The sequence below is a fragment of the Perognathus longimembris genome, chromosome 15 (genome assembly GCF_023159225.1).
Source record: "Perognathus longimembris pacificus isolate PPM17 chromosome 15, ASM2315922v1, whole genome shotgun sequence".
Classification (NCBI taxonomy): Eukaryota; Metazoa; Chordata; class Mammalia; order Rodentia; family Heteromyidae; genus Perognathus; species Perognathus longimembris.
The window spans coordinates 27967357-27983329 of NC_063175.1; the positions used below are offsets into that span (position 1 = coordinate 27967357).

The 15973-nt window shown below is 39.3% G+C and overlaps 1 protein-coding gene across 2 annotated transcripts in view; it reads right to left on the bottom strand.

The window, feature by feature from the left end:
* Window positions 1–697, bottom strand: part of Garem1 (GRB2 associated regulator of MAPK1 subtype 1) — a 182283-nt gene extending 181586 nt beyond the window's left edge. For both annotated transcript variants that reach the window (XM_048363570.1, XM_048363569.1), the window contains exon 1: window positions 150–697. In XM_048363570.1, coding sequence (XP_048219527.1) covers window positions 150–270 — 121 coding nt within the window. In that variant the 5' untranslated portion in view covers window positions 271–697. The remainder of the gene's footprint in view (window positions 1–149) is intronic.
* Between the last annotated feature and the right edge of the window lie 15276 nt (window positions 698–15973).

Here is a 15973-nt window from a genome sequence, read left to right on the forward strand (position 1 = left end):
CTCCAGGGCCCCAGGAGGGTAGGGGGCGCGGACAGCCCACTCCCCATCGGTCCCACCGGTCTCACCCTCCCGAGCACACGCGCGCACACCCGGGCCGAGACCGACATCGAGATCGGCGCCCCCCTGTCCTGAGCCCGCCTGGGACTCACCGCTGTCCAGCCGCGCGATCTGGGGCAGCCGGTAAGTGCTGACCAGCAGGTCGAGTGGCACGGCCACCGAGCTCCACTTCACATCCTTGAGGCTGCAGCCCAGCGAGGGCGCCGGGTCCATCTTCCCCGCCTCCGTCCGTCAGTCCCGCGCTCCCCGGCCGGCCGCCGGCACCAGCGCGCCTCGGTGGCCGCCACTGCTCGCGCGCTCGCGGTCTGGGGCGCGCGGGAGGCGCCGGGCAGCTCCAGCCGCGGGCGGCCGAGGGGGGCGCGGCGGCTGAAGCGGCCGGCGCCCGGCTCAGCTGCCTCGGCGGGGCATGGCTGGGGCGCGCCGTGCGCCCCTCAAGCCTGGATAGGACTCGGAGCAGCCTCGCGTCCGCGGGCGGCGGCGACGGCGGCGGCCCGGGTGGCTGCGGCGACTCCCGCTCCGCCTCCTCCTCTGGCCCCGGGTCTGCAGCTGCGGCAGCCGCCCGCTCGCCTCCTCCTCCTCTTCCCCCTCCTTCCCTCCGCCTCGAGCGTGTGAGGAGGAGCCGCGGGTCTGAGAAACGCCATAGCAGCGCTCCCAGCACTGACTAATCAACAAGGTGCGAGCAACGCCTGCGCAGCTCGGGGAGACACCGCCCCCGCCCCCGCCTCCGCCCCCGCCTCCCCGGCGCCGCCGGCCCCGCCCACGGCCCCGCCCACACTCCAGGCCCCGCCCCAGCTCCTCCCCGAAGCTCCCGCCCGGCGACCCGCGGGACGCGGCGCGGCGTCGGCTTTGGGCTTTGCCTGCTGGCGCCAGCCGCTCGGCGCGCTCCACAAGCTTTAGCTCTCGCTCCCCCATCCGACCGCTCCGGCGCCCTGCAGCCTCCTCGCCCGGCGCCGCCGCCGCCGCCGCAGCGTGCGCGATTCCGGTTCTTCGCCAAGCCCTTTCCCGGACCCCGGGAGTGCAGAACGAGCTCTCTGCATCTTAGTCATGCACGGTCCTCTCAGACTCGCAACCTGCAATGGGTACCTAGTATGGGGAACAAAAGAAAGCTTCTGATGCTTCCTCTTGCTTACCCGGTTGCCCGGGCTTCAAGGAGAGGCCCGGAGAGTGCCACTGAAGCTCCTGGGCGCATTCCCCCAATCCTACATTCAACTCCACAAAGGAAGTTACATCGCTTTGATTGCTAGACAGAATGAGAAAGGCCCAAGCACCCGACAGCAAAAAGGTAGTGGATGATCAGCACCCGATTCCCACACATCTCCAAAACAGCTGCCTTCCTTATATGACCCTGCTGCTAGGAGCTGCAGAGATGAGGCCACCTCCTGCAACGGAGGAAAAGGAACATTTAGGCTTCTGGGGTCCCACTGGGGTGGGCTGTTTCCCCTGGTCTTTCCCACTTAGTTTCTTCAATCTGCTATTCATATATCCTCTATAAAAGCCTCAGGGAGTATGAGGAGTAATTCCCTTTCACAAAGTATTTGATGACTTAATGACCTAGAGACAAAATAAAAAGTAAAAGATTAATGTATTTAACTTTTAACAAAATCAATAAAGTTCTTACATTAGATTGATTCTGATTGCTGACCTGGCAGGAAAGGTTTCATTTTAATCTGAAGTATACAAGGCAAGAAATGTTAATGAGCAGCAAATTCTTAGCTCCTCTCTTGTAGGAATTCTTAAAGTAAGATCTTAATTGTGAGATCTAGAAAGCTTTGATTACACTGTAAAAATATCAACTCAGAAAAATAATCTTTCAAGTCTGGCTAAATTGTGCTTCCAAATGTGTGTTTCTGAAGACAGTTGAACCAATGCAAACAATGTAGACTAAAAGCATATGCACTGGGTGGACAGATGCTATGTATACTTTAAATCTTAACTATCTCCCCAAAGTCTATGTTTTAAGTCACAATCCCAGGGTGGCTACTTGGAGTTGGTCACACCTTAAAGAGGAAGGGTCTGTTAGGCAGAAGGAAAAAGGCCAAAGCACCTAGCACCAGAAAGGTTCCCAGTCCCATAAAAAGGAGTGATCAAGCAGTTTAGTTGTGGGAGTAATCTTGAAGGGGATAGTGAGACCCTGGCTTCTTCCTCTTCCTCTTTTTTGTTCCTTGGCTCTTATGAGTTGAAGTTTTGTTCCACCATGGATTCCTACCATATTGTGCTGCCTCAACACTGCCCCAAAACAAAGAGGCCAACCAGTCATGGACTAGAACTTCCAAAACTGTAAGCCAACTGTACGTTTATCATCTTATCGTTTATCATCAGATTCGTAGAAAGATGACTAGCATAGCAGTAACACTGAGAGGACTTTGCAGATTTGCAAAAGTAACGTCCAAGAAAAGCTCTCAGTAAGGCAAATGGTGATTTCCTGGGCCCTTGATCCTGCTGAATACCTTTCTAAAGCTGCGATTTGTGGGCTTTTCTGGTGATTTAAAAAGTTGACTCTCGGGGGCTGGGGATATGGCCTAGTGGCAAGAGAGCTTGCCTTGTACACATGAGGCCCTGGGTTCGATTCCCCAGCACCACATATACAGAAAATGGCCAGAAGTGGCGCTGTGGCTCAAGGGGCAGAGTGCTAGCCTTGAGCAAAAAGAAGCCAGGGACAGTGCTCAGGCCCTGAGTCCAAGGCCCAGGACTGGCCAAAAAAGAAAAAAACAGTTGACTCTCAATCATCTGAGTGTGCATTTAGAATAATATCTGATATGTACATAGAAAGTAGTTTACAACCACAGGTTAAGAATCTCTATCTGAAATGCTTGGGGCCAGAAATGTTTTGGACTTTGATTTTGTTTTAGTTTTAGAACATTTGCATATACATACCAAGGAATCTTAAGGCACAAAACTCAATTTTAAACATGATATTCATATGTGTCTCAGACATATAGCTTGAATGTATGAACTCTATGAGCTGTCCTCCCAGCTTCCTGAAGGTAATTAATTGCACACATTATGTTTAATGTGTCTGTGTTTTGAGTGTGATCTATCTTGTGAGGTAAAGGGTAGAATTTCCCATTTGTAGCATTCTGTCAGTTCCCAAAAGATTTCAGATGTGGACATATCTATTGGGATTGTTTCGATGTTTAACTTATAGTATTAAAAGAACTATTGGCTTTCAGGGGTCAAAGTTTAGAGTACAGATAAAGAGGCAAATTCATATTTAAAGACATGGTTTGATTTTTGAAGAAGAGTTATATCAGACAGATAATAGAAGAACATTCCTCTCAAAGGAAAACCCAGCTGTAGACATTTACTCCTCATATCTAAAGTCTGAGGAATTAAGTATTCCATAGGGAGCCAGCTTGTCATGTGGCAGATCCAGACAGTGGTCACGATGTCTCTAATTGCTAAAGAATCTAACACTTCTGATAAGCTCAAGGGTGAATAAGGAATGGAATATAGTGGGACTCATGTGACTGACATATCCCATCTTCCTAACTCTGAGTCTACTGTTTATATACACATAATTTGTTAATCTTCTGCATTATCAACTTTGCAACATAAACATATTACATGTTGGTTTTCCTCATATTAAAGTGTCTAATACACATTATAGCCTAATGGACAAGGGTATCAAAGTTCACAGTCCTCGTGGTTTTCTAGAATTCCAGAATCTTTTTCTTTGATCAATTAATTTCCATGTGATTGCCAGAGTGAACCTAAAAGTCATTCCCTGGAAAGAAAAATGTACTCAGTATTTTTATCATCACTGTCTATAAATAAACTATGAAGTACTTTGCCTGGCATAAAAGTTTCTTCCAATAAGTGTCTGGGTTGCCCTATGCAACCTGCATTGCGTTGGCTGCTTTCCCATCCCATGGGATCCAATAGTACTGCCTTCTTATGGTGGCTCTTCATGCCATACTGCTCCATGCCCTTGCAGTGATGTCTTCTAGTTTAGAAGACTCTCTTTTCTCTTACTATGAAATGCTTATTTTCCCCTTTTTCTATGATACCATTGCACCTAGCAATGCCCCCTGTAACTATGCGGATTGAACTATGATTTATCTGTTCTTATGTTAGCAATCACTACTAATCGCCACTTACCTGTGCCCACACAAAGTATATTTATTCACCTGTTTCTTTTTTATTTTTTATTGTTATAAAAAGGTAATATACAGAGGGGTTACAGTTTTATAAGTCTGGTAATGAGTACATTTCTATTTTGTACATTGTCACCCCTACTCTCACTCTCTTCCAATGTTTTCCTGCTATTCCCACACAGAAATTGGATAGTTCATTTTCAACATAGTGTCTGCTGAGTACCAGTGCGGCATTTGTTCACCCTTTATCTCTCCATTTCTGTGCAGTTCTTTTCCTCCCAAAGAGAGATAAATGAACAAACAAGACAAAAAGGAAAGAGCAACAGCAAGGAAAAAAAGCTGCTTGTTTCTGTTTCCTGGAGTTCATTTAGGTAAATACTATTTTATATAATCAGAAGCACATAGGCATTGCACCTTTGTGTTCCTCCCCTAAGAGTATCCTCCTTTGCTCTCACTGTGTGTGAATTCCTAGAGTACTATAGAACTTATCTTGCTTCAGTATATTTTAGATCTGGCTTCTACATATGAGACAAAACAAATGGTATTTGCATCTCTAAACTTGGATTACCTCATTTAACCTGACTTGTTCTAGGTCTGTCCATTTCCCTGCAAATGACATAGTATTAGTCTTTCTAATAGCAATGTGAAATTCCATTGTGTATAGGTACCACCTTTTTGTGATCCACTTATTTATTGTTGTGCCTCTGGGCTGTGTCCATAACTTGGAAGCAATGGACATGGATGTACCACTGTTTACTCACTTCTTGTTTCCATTCCTGGCTCAAGGAAAGTGCTCAGTTAGTGTTTGTTGAATTGAGTAATCAATGGACTAAGTCATCTTCTTACTCTATTGTATCTTATCTTATGGCATGCTGTCTATCTCTTCATTCAAAAGTAATTCATCAAGTCTAGATACTTTCAGTAATAAGTTCCAACCCCTTATAAATAATAATTTTTATCAGATTGCTACCTTATTTTTCTTATTTAATCAAAACTTTTGAATTTTATTGAAATAAACTTCACCAAACTGGAGATGATACTTCTTGACTAATAGCTGCAATGCTCTATGGAACTTGTTAGTATGCTTACTGTTAGCTTACTTGTGCTGGCCTTTACTAGGATGTTGCTCCTCCAAAGGGCATATTTATTATCTTAGCGTCCCTTGCACTTAATAAATAGTTGGGACTACGGATGTATATATTTGTTTATATATCTAAAGTACCTAAGCTAATATATGCAACCATATACAAGTATGTATATGCACACATAGCGATGACATAAAAAGGTCATAAGAAGTGTATCCCACATGAACACTTTTTGAAATTTATTTTTTTTCAAATTTTTAATTATCAAACTGATATACAGAGAGGTTACAGTTTCATACGTTAGGCATTGGATACATTTCTTGTACTGTTTGTTACCCTGTCCCTCATACTCCCCTCTCTCCTCCCCCTTTCCCTCCCCCCCCCAGGTGTTCAGTTCACTTTCACCAACCGTTTTGCAAGTATTGCTTTTGTAGTTGTTTGTCTTTTTTTAACCGGTGTCTCTCAATTTCGGTATTCCTTTTCAATTTCCTACTTCTAATACCAGTATACACGGTTTCCAAAATACTCAGATAAGATTACAGAGATAGTGTATATACAATCACAGGAAGGTGATACAAGAACATCATCAATAATAGAAGCTACAGATACACATGGGACGTTGAAAGTAGTTACAACTGTGATATAACAATCATTTCCATAACATGGAGTTCATTGAAATTTATTTTGTCATTTATTCCTGTCTTGATTTTGTTAGAGAGCATGCCTTGCAAAAACAACAACAACAACAACAAAAAACCCTGGTGCTTGAATATAGGGCAGTATGCTTGCTAGCAGGCACCTCCACCACTAGAAAATGCTTTTAAATAGATCATTGGAGGACAGATCTTCCTGTGCCAACAGAGGAATATTATGGGAAAAATATCACAAACTGGAAATTGGATCTCATGGGAAAATATTTGCTTTCAAACAAAGCATACAAAATGTTGCTCTAAAATGACCTATTGCATTGTAATCCAGTATCAGTATATAATAGATATGTAAGTAAAACAAAATTTTACAAAATGATACATATTTTGCATATTTATAGCCTGAGCCTGAGTTTTTTCCAAAAAATTATAAAATGATACATATTTTATACACTTATAATGTATACTGTATCCTAAGGCTTTCTATTCTGGGCCTTAAGCATTCTAGGCAAAACCTCCACCACTAGACCATACCACTAGCCCTACCCTAATCTGCTCTTTTAACATATTTTTGGAAGGTTTTAAACACTAGTTGTGATTCACTCATTTTATTCCATAATAAATAGTGAGTCATAACTACCATTTAAAATACTATTTTAAATGACTGTTCCCTTTTGCAATTAAGTAGTTAAAGGTTCCTCAAAACAGCATTATTATAAAATTTACAGGAGTTTCTAAATTTCAAGAACAGTCAAAAATAAAAAGGTAAATGATATGAATATATTTAGTGAGTTTCCCAAAATTACATGTATATTTCATGTAATAAGCATAGGTTGAAAAATTTTCATTTGCTTTTGTTAATCACAAAATAATAATTCATATTACTAAACATTTGTGAGGGCTGCAAATATTCCCAGGAAGCATGTAAGTTTGTCATTCTGATGGTAGGAAACTTCAAAAGGAGTTTTAATGTCAGAGGTAGTTAGAGATGGCTCCCGGTTCTATATCTCTGAAGAAAGACCATCCTCTATGTTACCTGAGTTATGTATTCTGAGCCCATGTTCAAGAAGAAAGGTAAAAAGAAAGATAAAGAAGATTGTGATGATGCTGGACTCCTCTGAACACCTGGCTACACCTGTGCAAACATGGCACATTTTTTCCTCCCTGACCTCTTTCATGATTCATTATTCAGATTCTTGGTCAATGAAGATAAGACAGTATCACATTAATTTACATAGAAATGCCTCAGCTCATACTTAACTTCTCCAGTAGATTTTCTATTGATTCCAAAACCCACATCTTAAGAACTCATGCCATGCTCCTACTTTAGAAACCAATGCCAAATTTCCCCAACCTTATGTTTTATTTTTATTTATCTTATTCTTGTGGTATAGGGTATCAATGTGGTGCTTTAAGTGTAATTAATTATTTTTATTTTTGGTCATGAGGGCCTGGGCACTGTCCCTGAGCTTTTCTGCTCAAAACTAGTGCTCTACCACTATGAGCCACAGACACACTTCCAGTTTTCTAGTGAGTAATTGGAGATAAGAGTCAAGGCCAGGTGCTGGTGGCTCATGCCTGTAATCCTAGCTACTCAGGAGCCGGAGATCTTTGGATCTCAGTTCAAAGCCAGTCCAGGCAGTAAAGTCTGTAAGACTTTTATCTCCAATAAAACTACTCACAAAAAGCTGGAAATAGCACTGTGGCTCAAGTGATGGAACGCTAGCTTTGAGCACAAAGAGGCATATAGATAGTGCACACGCCCTGAGTTCAAGCCTCAGGATCAGCAAACAAAAACAAAAACAAAACAAAACAAAAAACCCAACCAAAATGTCACATGGACTTTACTGCCCTGGCTGGCTTTGAACTACATTCTCAGATCTCAGCCTCCTCAGTAGCTAGAATTATGGGTGTGAGCCACTGTCATCTGGCTTTGGCAACATAATGTGGGCATTTTGCTGTGCTGCTATGTATTCTAAAATGTGATTTTTAAAATGACTGTATAATATTTCATTATCCATACAAATAATTTACCCAAATTTTTATTGTTTAAAATTTTTAATCATTAATCTTGTCTTTATGACTATTTTTGTAGGCAAATCCTTGAGCATAGATGTGATTCCCCCCTCTTGACTATATGTTACTACTTGGGGACTTCTGTACTAGAATACATGAAAACTTTTTAAAGCTTTTGGTATATACTGTTAATTTACCTCCTATGAGTATACAAATTTTCTTCCCTACAGTTTATATTATATGCTTATATTACTTTCTGGTTTTATACAATTAGGCAAAACTTTTTGCTAGAGGTTTTATTTATTTTTTATTGTAGGGGTGTATTGTAGGGGTTACAGTCACATAAGTAATGAGCACATTTCTTTCCTAAGTGTTACCTACTTCCTCATTTTTTCCTGCTTTTCCTCCTCCCATTCCCCTCCCCCCAAGTTGAAAAGTTCATTTCCAACATAGAGTCTTATGAGTATCATTGTTGCATTGGTTCACCCTTTGTTCCACTGTTTCTGTGATTCCCTTTTCCATCCTCAAATCAGATAAACTTATACACAAGACAAAGGGTAGTGAAATCAAACAGTGACCACAGGGAATAAACCAGAGGGACAAAACACGAAAGAAAAAAGAAATAACTGCAAATAGTACAAACACACACACATACACACACACATGACTATCTAGAGTTTATTTCAATTAGCATCATTTTATAAGGTCATATGTACATAGCTGTTGTGCTATTGCGATCATCTGCTAGGGCTATTCTAGACGTATACTAATTATTACAAATGAGAGAAACCGTGATGCGATGTGTCCTCGGGTCTGGGTCACTTAATATGATTTTTTCCAAGTCTTTCCATTTCCTTATGAATGGGTGATGTCATTCTTTCTGAAGGAAACATAGAACTCCATTGTGTATATGTACTACATTTTCTTGATCCATTCGTCTACTGAGGGGCATCCAGGTTGATTCCACATCTTAGCTATGGTAAATAATACTGCAATGAACATAGTTGTCTTGGTAGCTTTAGTGGGACCTTGTCTGTGGTCACTTGGGTAAATACTCATGAGTGGGATTGCTGGGTCATAGGGGAGCTCTATGTTTAATCTTCTAAGGAACCTCCATACTGCTTTCTAGAGTGATTGAACAAGTTTACACTTCCACCAACAGTGTACCCTGTGTGGCTTTCATCAAATGTGAACAATGATTAACAAGTAATAACAATTGAATGCAGTTTGAAATTAGTCCATGTAATTAAATGAAGGGATGAGAATGTTTAATGTGGTTCATGAACACATGCACATATACATTTTTTTCTACAGGTAATAACCATACCTAAGTAGTAGAATAAGATCTTCAAAAAATGAAGCTATTTTCAGATGCCAAACTTAACAAGAAAATTACTGAACAAAATACTGGGATGGAATATGGGACTATGAAAAGTCAAGAAAGAATAGGAAAATAAAGATAGGTAGTGTGTGTATGTATATATATATGAACATATACATATATATGTATGTATATATACACATAGATAGATAGATACCATAGATAGATAGATAGATAGATAGATAGATAGATAGATAGATAGATGTTATTTTTCATGCCTCTGTTTCAGACCTACATTTACATTTCCTCAAAAAATGGTCCTGAATTTCCCATTTCTCTTCCTTCTTGATTTTAGTATTAGAAATAAATAAATGTCTTTAATATTTTTTTGTCCTCACCATTAAATCTAACTGAAAGATAAAATGCCTATAAGGAGATAGCTAGCTTAATCTGATCTACCATAACAGTCCCCTGACACTTAAATAGGCACTGGGGAGTCATTGGGGGCAGAGACCATGGAGTTTCACTTTGCTCTAAACAATCCCAGCTAATGTAGTGGAAGATGGTGCTATTAGAGTGATTATGCAAACTCTCCCTAGGTCTTATTGGAGGTTCTCTTGGTCCTCACAAACACTATCTTTGCTTTCCTTCCCAAACACCTATACAAATTTTATTTTAAAGCACATTTATCTAGCAAAATTTTGTATCTCAGAGAATTAGAACATATTTTTTACTACTTCATTGATGCTGACAGCGTAAAGTTTTACCTATTTTCCAAATATCACTATATTGCCACATACTTTAGAGTCACACTTGAACTTGGAACCTTCAGTTCTTTTTCAACAACTGAAGTCATTTGTTATGTTTTTTTGAGTTGATTCAAATGAACAGTAATTCATTTTTCAAAAAAGCAAAGATGTCGGGTGTTGGTGGCTCATGCCATTCAGGAGGCTGTGGTCCGAAGCCATCCTGGGCAGGAAACCCCATGATACTCTTACATCTAATTAATTATAGAAAAAGCCAGAAGTGGCACTGTGTCTCAAGTGGTAGAGTGCTAGCTTTGAGCAAAAGGAGCTCATGGACCAGAGTCCAGGACCAGAGTTCAAGACACAGGACTGGCTAAAAAAAAAGAGAGAAAAGAAAGCAAAGTCCCCAGACAAAGAATGAATATATATATATATATATTTTTCTTTTTACCCTTTAATCACTAGAATTGTAAATGCTTTGAATTTACTACTTAATACAAGATTAAATATACCAAGCTGAAAATATTGACATCCAGCCTATCTCTAACATCAATAACTTGCTAGGAACCTAACAGGAATAAAAGAAAGTATTTATAATGGTTACATTTACCATAATAACTAATACTCTTTCAAAAGAGAGATACTTTATAATATATCAATTTCTCTTTCATTAAGTTTTTAAATGACTTTGATTAAATTATATAAATATGCACAGCTTATCACCCACTCTTCGTTGATCTACCTATCAAGCTACTCATTTATTTAATATATATATATATATACATATATATATATATATGTAGAATACTTAAGTGCTGGGAACCACCCTAGCCAGTAGATTTTGAAAGGTGAGTTCCTAGGAGAGCTAGAAACTATGTTATTACAATCCAAATGTTAAGATTAAAGACAGATAATGGTATCTAAGGATTACAAAGGAAGCCTCATACCTGGTAAGAATTTGAAGGATGACAACACGAACTCCTTTGAGAAAACTACTATGGTATAAACTTCCAGGTCAAGAAAAGGCATGAGAAAAAGATTAGATAGGGGATCATGTGAGGAAAAGCATCAAGGCCAAAAGCAGCACATATAATCCTTCTGATTTTCTATATCTTGAGATTTTAAGTAGGGAGCAACTGAGACACATGTGAAGATTTAGGCAAGATAATGCTGAAGTTTGTCTCTCCTGGGAAAGTTTACCTTTACCTCAAAAGACCTATACTAGATGGTCTGTAATATAAATGATGGCTACTCCTGGAATATCTTAAGCAGAGAATTAAGATCAGGAATTCTGGGAAGTGTCCCCAAGGTAGGTTTGAAGAGGTTGAATCTGAGAACAACAGATGACAATCAGAGGACATGAGAAGCTGGTAACTGCTGACCAAGTGTTTAACCAGATCAATTCATTCCCTAGAGTGGATATAAGAGAAAAAGTTGTAGGTATTTATCAAGGTAGAAAAATCCTTAGAATTTAGCTTATTTCATGGAGGTAAAGCGATTCTCCAAAAATGATCATGACTCCATTGAACAATCAGCAAACCTAACAGAAATCTAAGCAATAAGTATATAATTTGTACATAGGAAAAAATTTTAAGAAATTTGAAACTGAAATTTGAAAATTATACTGAACTCTCAAGTTAATCCATGATAAATCAGAGCAATAGTAAAGTGATCACCGTAAAAGCACAGGACAACATGCAAGCAAGTGTAGGTTTTACTGACACAGTCTTACTATTTAATGGATTTTAGCAGTATAATTTCTTTCATACTGATACTATTGAATTGATTTTATTCTGTTGGCATATCTGTCTAGCAATGAGAATCACTTGTGGATTTCTTGTTTGAGGCCTTAGGAATCGTGGTTCCATTAACAGGAGGCAGAGATAAGTGACTAGAGACTAGAAAGAGAGAATTGGTTCAACTTGAACATGTTAGAGTCACAAGTGAAGTATGTGAAGAAGACACTCAGAAATAAGATGATGGAGCTAGAGAAAAAATGTAGGGCAGCAATACGTACTTGGTAACCAAAGTCACAGATACTATTTTCCAGGAATGGACAGAGATATGCATTTGGGGCATTACAATTCATAAGTATCACAGAGGAAACCTAACAGAAGATACTGGGATAAAATAGAGAAACAGGAATAGATTTATAACACTTTTTATACTTTGCATTTTCCACACATGTTCCTTACTTACATCTTAAAACTTCTCCAGGACTCAACTTTAATTACCTATATAAAACTCTCTCTCAACAACTACAAAAGCAATACTTGCAAAACTGTTTGGTGTAAGTGAACTGAACACCTCAGGGGGGGGGGAGGGAAAGGGGGAGGAGGGCGGGGGGTATGAGGGACAAGGTAACAAACAGTACAAGAAATGTATCCCATGCCTAACGTATGAAACTGTAACCTCTCTGTACATCAGTTTGATAATAAAAATTTGAAAAAAAATAAAACTCTCTCTCCTTCTCCCTCTTTCCCTCTCTCCCTCTGTCTCTCCCCCTCTCCCCTCCTCCCCATCTCTTTTCTCCTCTCTCATCTCTTTCTCTCCTCTCTTAATCTGTCTCTCTGTGGGAGGGAACTTGAGGGGACAGAATCAACTTAGTTCTTTATAGTATTGTAGATAACTATCATAATCATATCATATTGTGGGTTTCTGCACAGAGTTCTTAATCTCCTTAATGAATAGCTTTTTTTTTTTTCCTATCAAGAACAGTAGATTCCTATCTATTTGTTAGGCTAACAACCAGCCTACCCCACTTTTGTGTTTATTGGCAGAAGACAAGAGATTCCTGCATGAGAGACAACAAATTACTCCTGGAATTTCAGGAAGTATGAACTTTATGTTCACATTACTTCCTCTTGCCTCAAAGTTCTATGGGATGATTGAGAGGGTCTAGGTAGGTGCTACACATGTAGGAACTTCTTAAAGTAAGAATTCTGGATGTTAGAGGATCCAACCTTTTTTTTCTTTTCTTTTCTTTTCTTTGGGGTGTGTGTGTGTGTGTGTGTGTGTGTGTGTGTGTGTGTGTGTGTGTGTGTGTGTGCACTGGTCCTGGGGCTTGAACTCATATTATATCTTGAGTACTGTTCCTGAGTTTCTTTGGCTCAAAGTTAGCGGTCTACCATTTGAGTCACAGCACTTCTAGCTTTTTCTGAGCAGTTTGTTGGAGATAGGCATCTTACAGACTCATCTGCCTAGGCTGGCTTCGAACTAGGAACCTCAGCGTCCTGAGTAGCTAGGGTTACAGGCATGAGCCACCAGCCCGGCTCCTCCCCCCCATCTCCTTTACAGCCTCCCTCCCCACTCCCTTGCAATTCTGCCTAGGCAGAGCCCAACCTTTTACAAGTAAACTTGGCCTTCCTTTTCCCCCAGAGGTAGATATTGTCTTTATTATGCTGAATAATATAGGAATGCCTTTGCACTCAAGGGAGACAGTATCTGATAGCAGCAGCTTTTAAGGCTGTTTTACTATATACACATCCTGGAAACAATGACCCAGAATAAAGGCTGCCAATTTCTCCGCTCATAAGATGGGTAAAAAGAGAGTGACCTATGGAGATGCTCTCCCAATAGGCACATTGATGTCTTCTATATTTTTATGTACTCCTGGCATCTCTCTGGTTAGTGCCTGACATATTGAATAAATAATTTAAATGACCATTTAGAATAAACACCAACAATTTAAAGAAGTTTCCATAGAATTCCTTGTGATAGGACACATAAAGTTTGCTTTAAATCTCTGCTATATGCTATTTAGAAAAGCTCTTAAATAATAACCATCCTTCTCAAAAACAATAATATATAAATCACTTTTTTCCTTACAGTCTAAAACAGTCTAGAATATAATAATTGATCAAGAAAGATTTGCTAAATAAACGGAAATATGCGAGAGATCAAACATATTTGAAAGGTGCAAACTAAAACAGACTTGGTCCTTGTTTACCACTTCCAGTCTTTGGTACCAATGCCAGTAATTGCTAGTAACTTCCTGGATTATATCTACACAAAGAAGTTCTTTAACATTAAGAGCCTCCTAGATGTCAAGGGCATGATAAAACAGGTTTATCATACCTTGTTGGTAGAAATGTAAACTGATAAAAATCTTTATATACACACTTATTTTCAATGAGCCTTTAAATGCTTATCCAGAAATTTAATATTAGAGAAACCTCCCTAAATAAATTATTCTAAGTTTAAGTAGGAAGTTTTATGCACAAATATGTTAAATCCAGATTTCTATTTATAATAGCATAAAAATTTAAGATTCCTTCTTGAACTTAAGTAATTCTATAAGATGAAAAATCACTTCATAGGTCATGGAAAGGAATTATTGCCATATTTCCTAAGAAGAATAAATTACTATTCCTAGACAATTTTAATATTGATGCCATGTGTCTTTCCAAGGTCTCTTCTATTTTATTTAGTCTAGGTTATATGATTCATAGGAAAGTTAATAGAATTTTCAATTGCTTCTCATTTTTATTTGGGGGCTGATCTTTCAGTACAATGACACTCAACTGAATCAAATATTTTGGAGTACGTATAGTCAATATTATAACATCTTTCTAATCATGGGGCAAGTTAATTGCTCCAATTGATAGAATCAGGTGATAAAATTGCAGTTTTATTAAACATAAAATTAGCTGAATATAAATATTTATATGTGTAATAATTATTCAGAAACACTGAGGAAGTCAAATGACTTCCTATCAATGTATACTCTTGTTATTTTGCCAAAAAGATGTCAGCAGGTGAGACCATGTCAGAAATTTGGAGACAATTCAGGGAGAAAAAAAATAAAACTAGAACAAAAAATATTTGAGACACCATCTCAACTAATGGCTGAGTATGGTGTCTGACCTGTCCCTGGAAGTAACTGGGGAGGCATGAGGATTGCAGCTTATACCAGCCTGGCCATAAATCAAGACCCTACCTTGAAGAGCCAACATGTAAATGGGAGGTGTGGCTCAAGTAATAGAATGCCTGCTTAGAAAGTATGAGGTCCTGAGTTCAATCCCCAATGCTGCTAAAAGCAAACAAAAACAACAAGAAAGAAATTGGTTGTCAGATGACAGTAATAGTTATTTAAGGGTTGTTTCATGTAAAACTATAACATTCTGATGAAACCCACTTGGAGCTGTCAAAAATTTTCTTAAATGTATTGTTGTCACTAGGTTTATGTAATGTTCAAAAAGCAAATCCCACATCTGGAGGAAAGATGGTAGTAACTTAATAAAGCTGTTGACTTTTTGCATTAGTCATAATTCCATCCAGAAAAAGAGTTCATAAAATTCTTTTTATTAGCAACTCTCTTTGATGCCAAGATATACATTGGCGTACTTAATTTACTTTTATTTGTAGGGAGCACCCTTGGATCTTACTGATGAGACTTAGAAGCTTTGAGTTTCAGAGAAGTTTCTGAGTAAGCAGTTGATACTACCTTCTCCAGGATTAAACAAACACACAGAAGAGCGCAGCTCACCCAATTTGTATTGTTCAGCTTTCTTGACATTAAATGGCCAAGGTATAAAATGAAATACTGACACTAAAAGTTACTGGCTTCTGGTGTAATTAATTTTCAGGTCTTCTATTGCTTCTTTTGCTAAAAATAACTGAGCAAGGAAAAGACAGCGTAGTTGCTGAGAGAAAACTGAAACTGTGAAAATAGAAATGAAAGGTCAAGGGGGGATAAAGCTGGCTAGAGAGCTGTAGGAGAAACCTATGACAAGGCAGAGCATGGAAAAGTGTATGGGAGAGGGCTAGTAGGGGTGGGGAAAAAAGAGGGGGAAGGAAAGTCACAGAATTAAATTAAAAATTGCCTAGTACATCTTACTTTTTCTAACTTGAAAGTGGGTATGGGAATGCAAAGCTTTCTTGTGAAGTAAGATGGATATCTGAGACTTTCCAGCTATTCTTGTCATCTTTAATATACGCTAGTGGGAAATATTGCTGCAAGCATATATAGATGCCAATTTACTCCAAGAAAGACTCCCTTTTAATT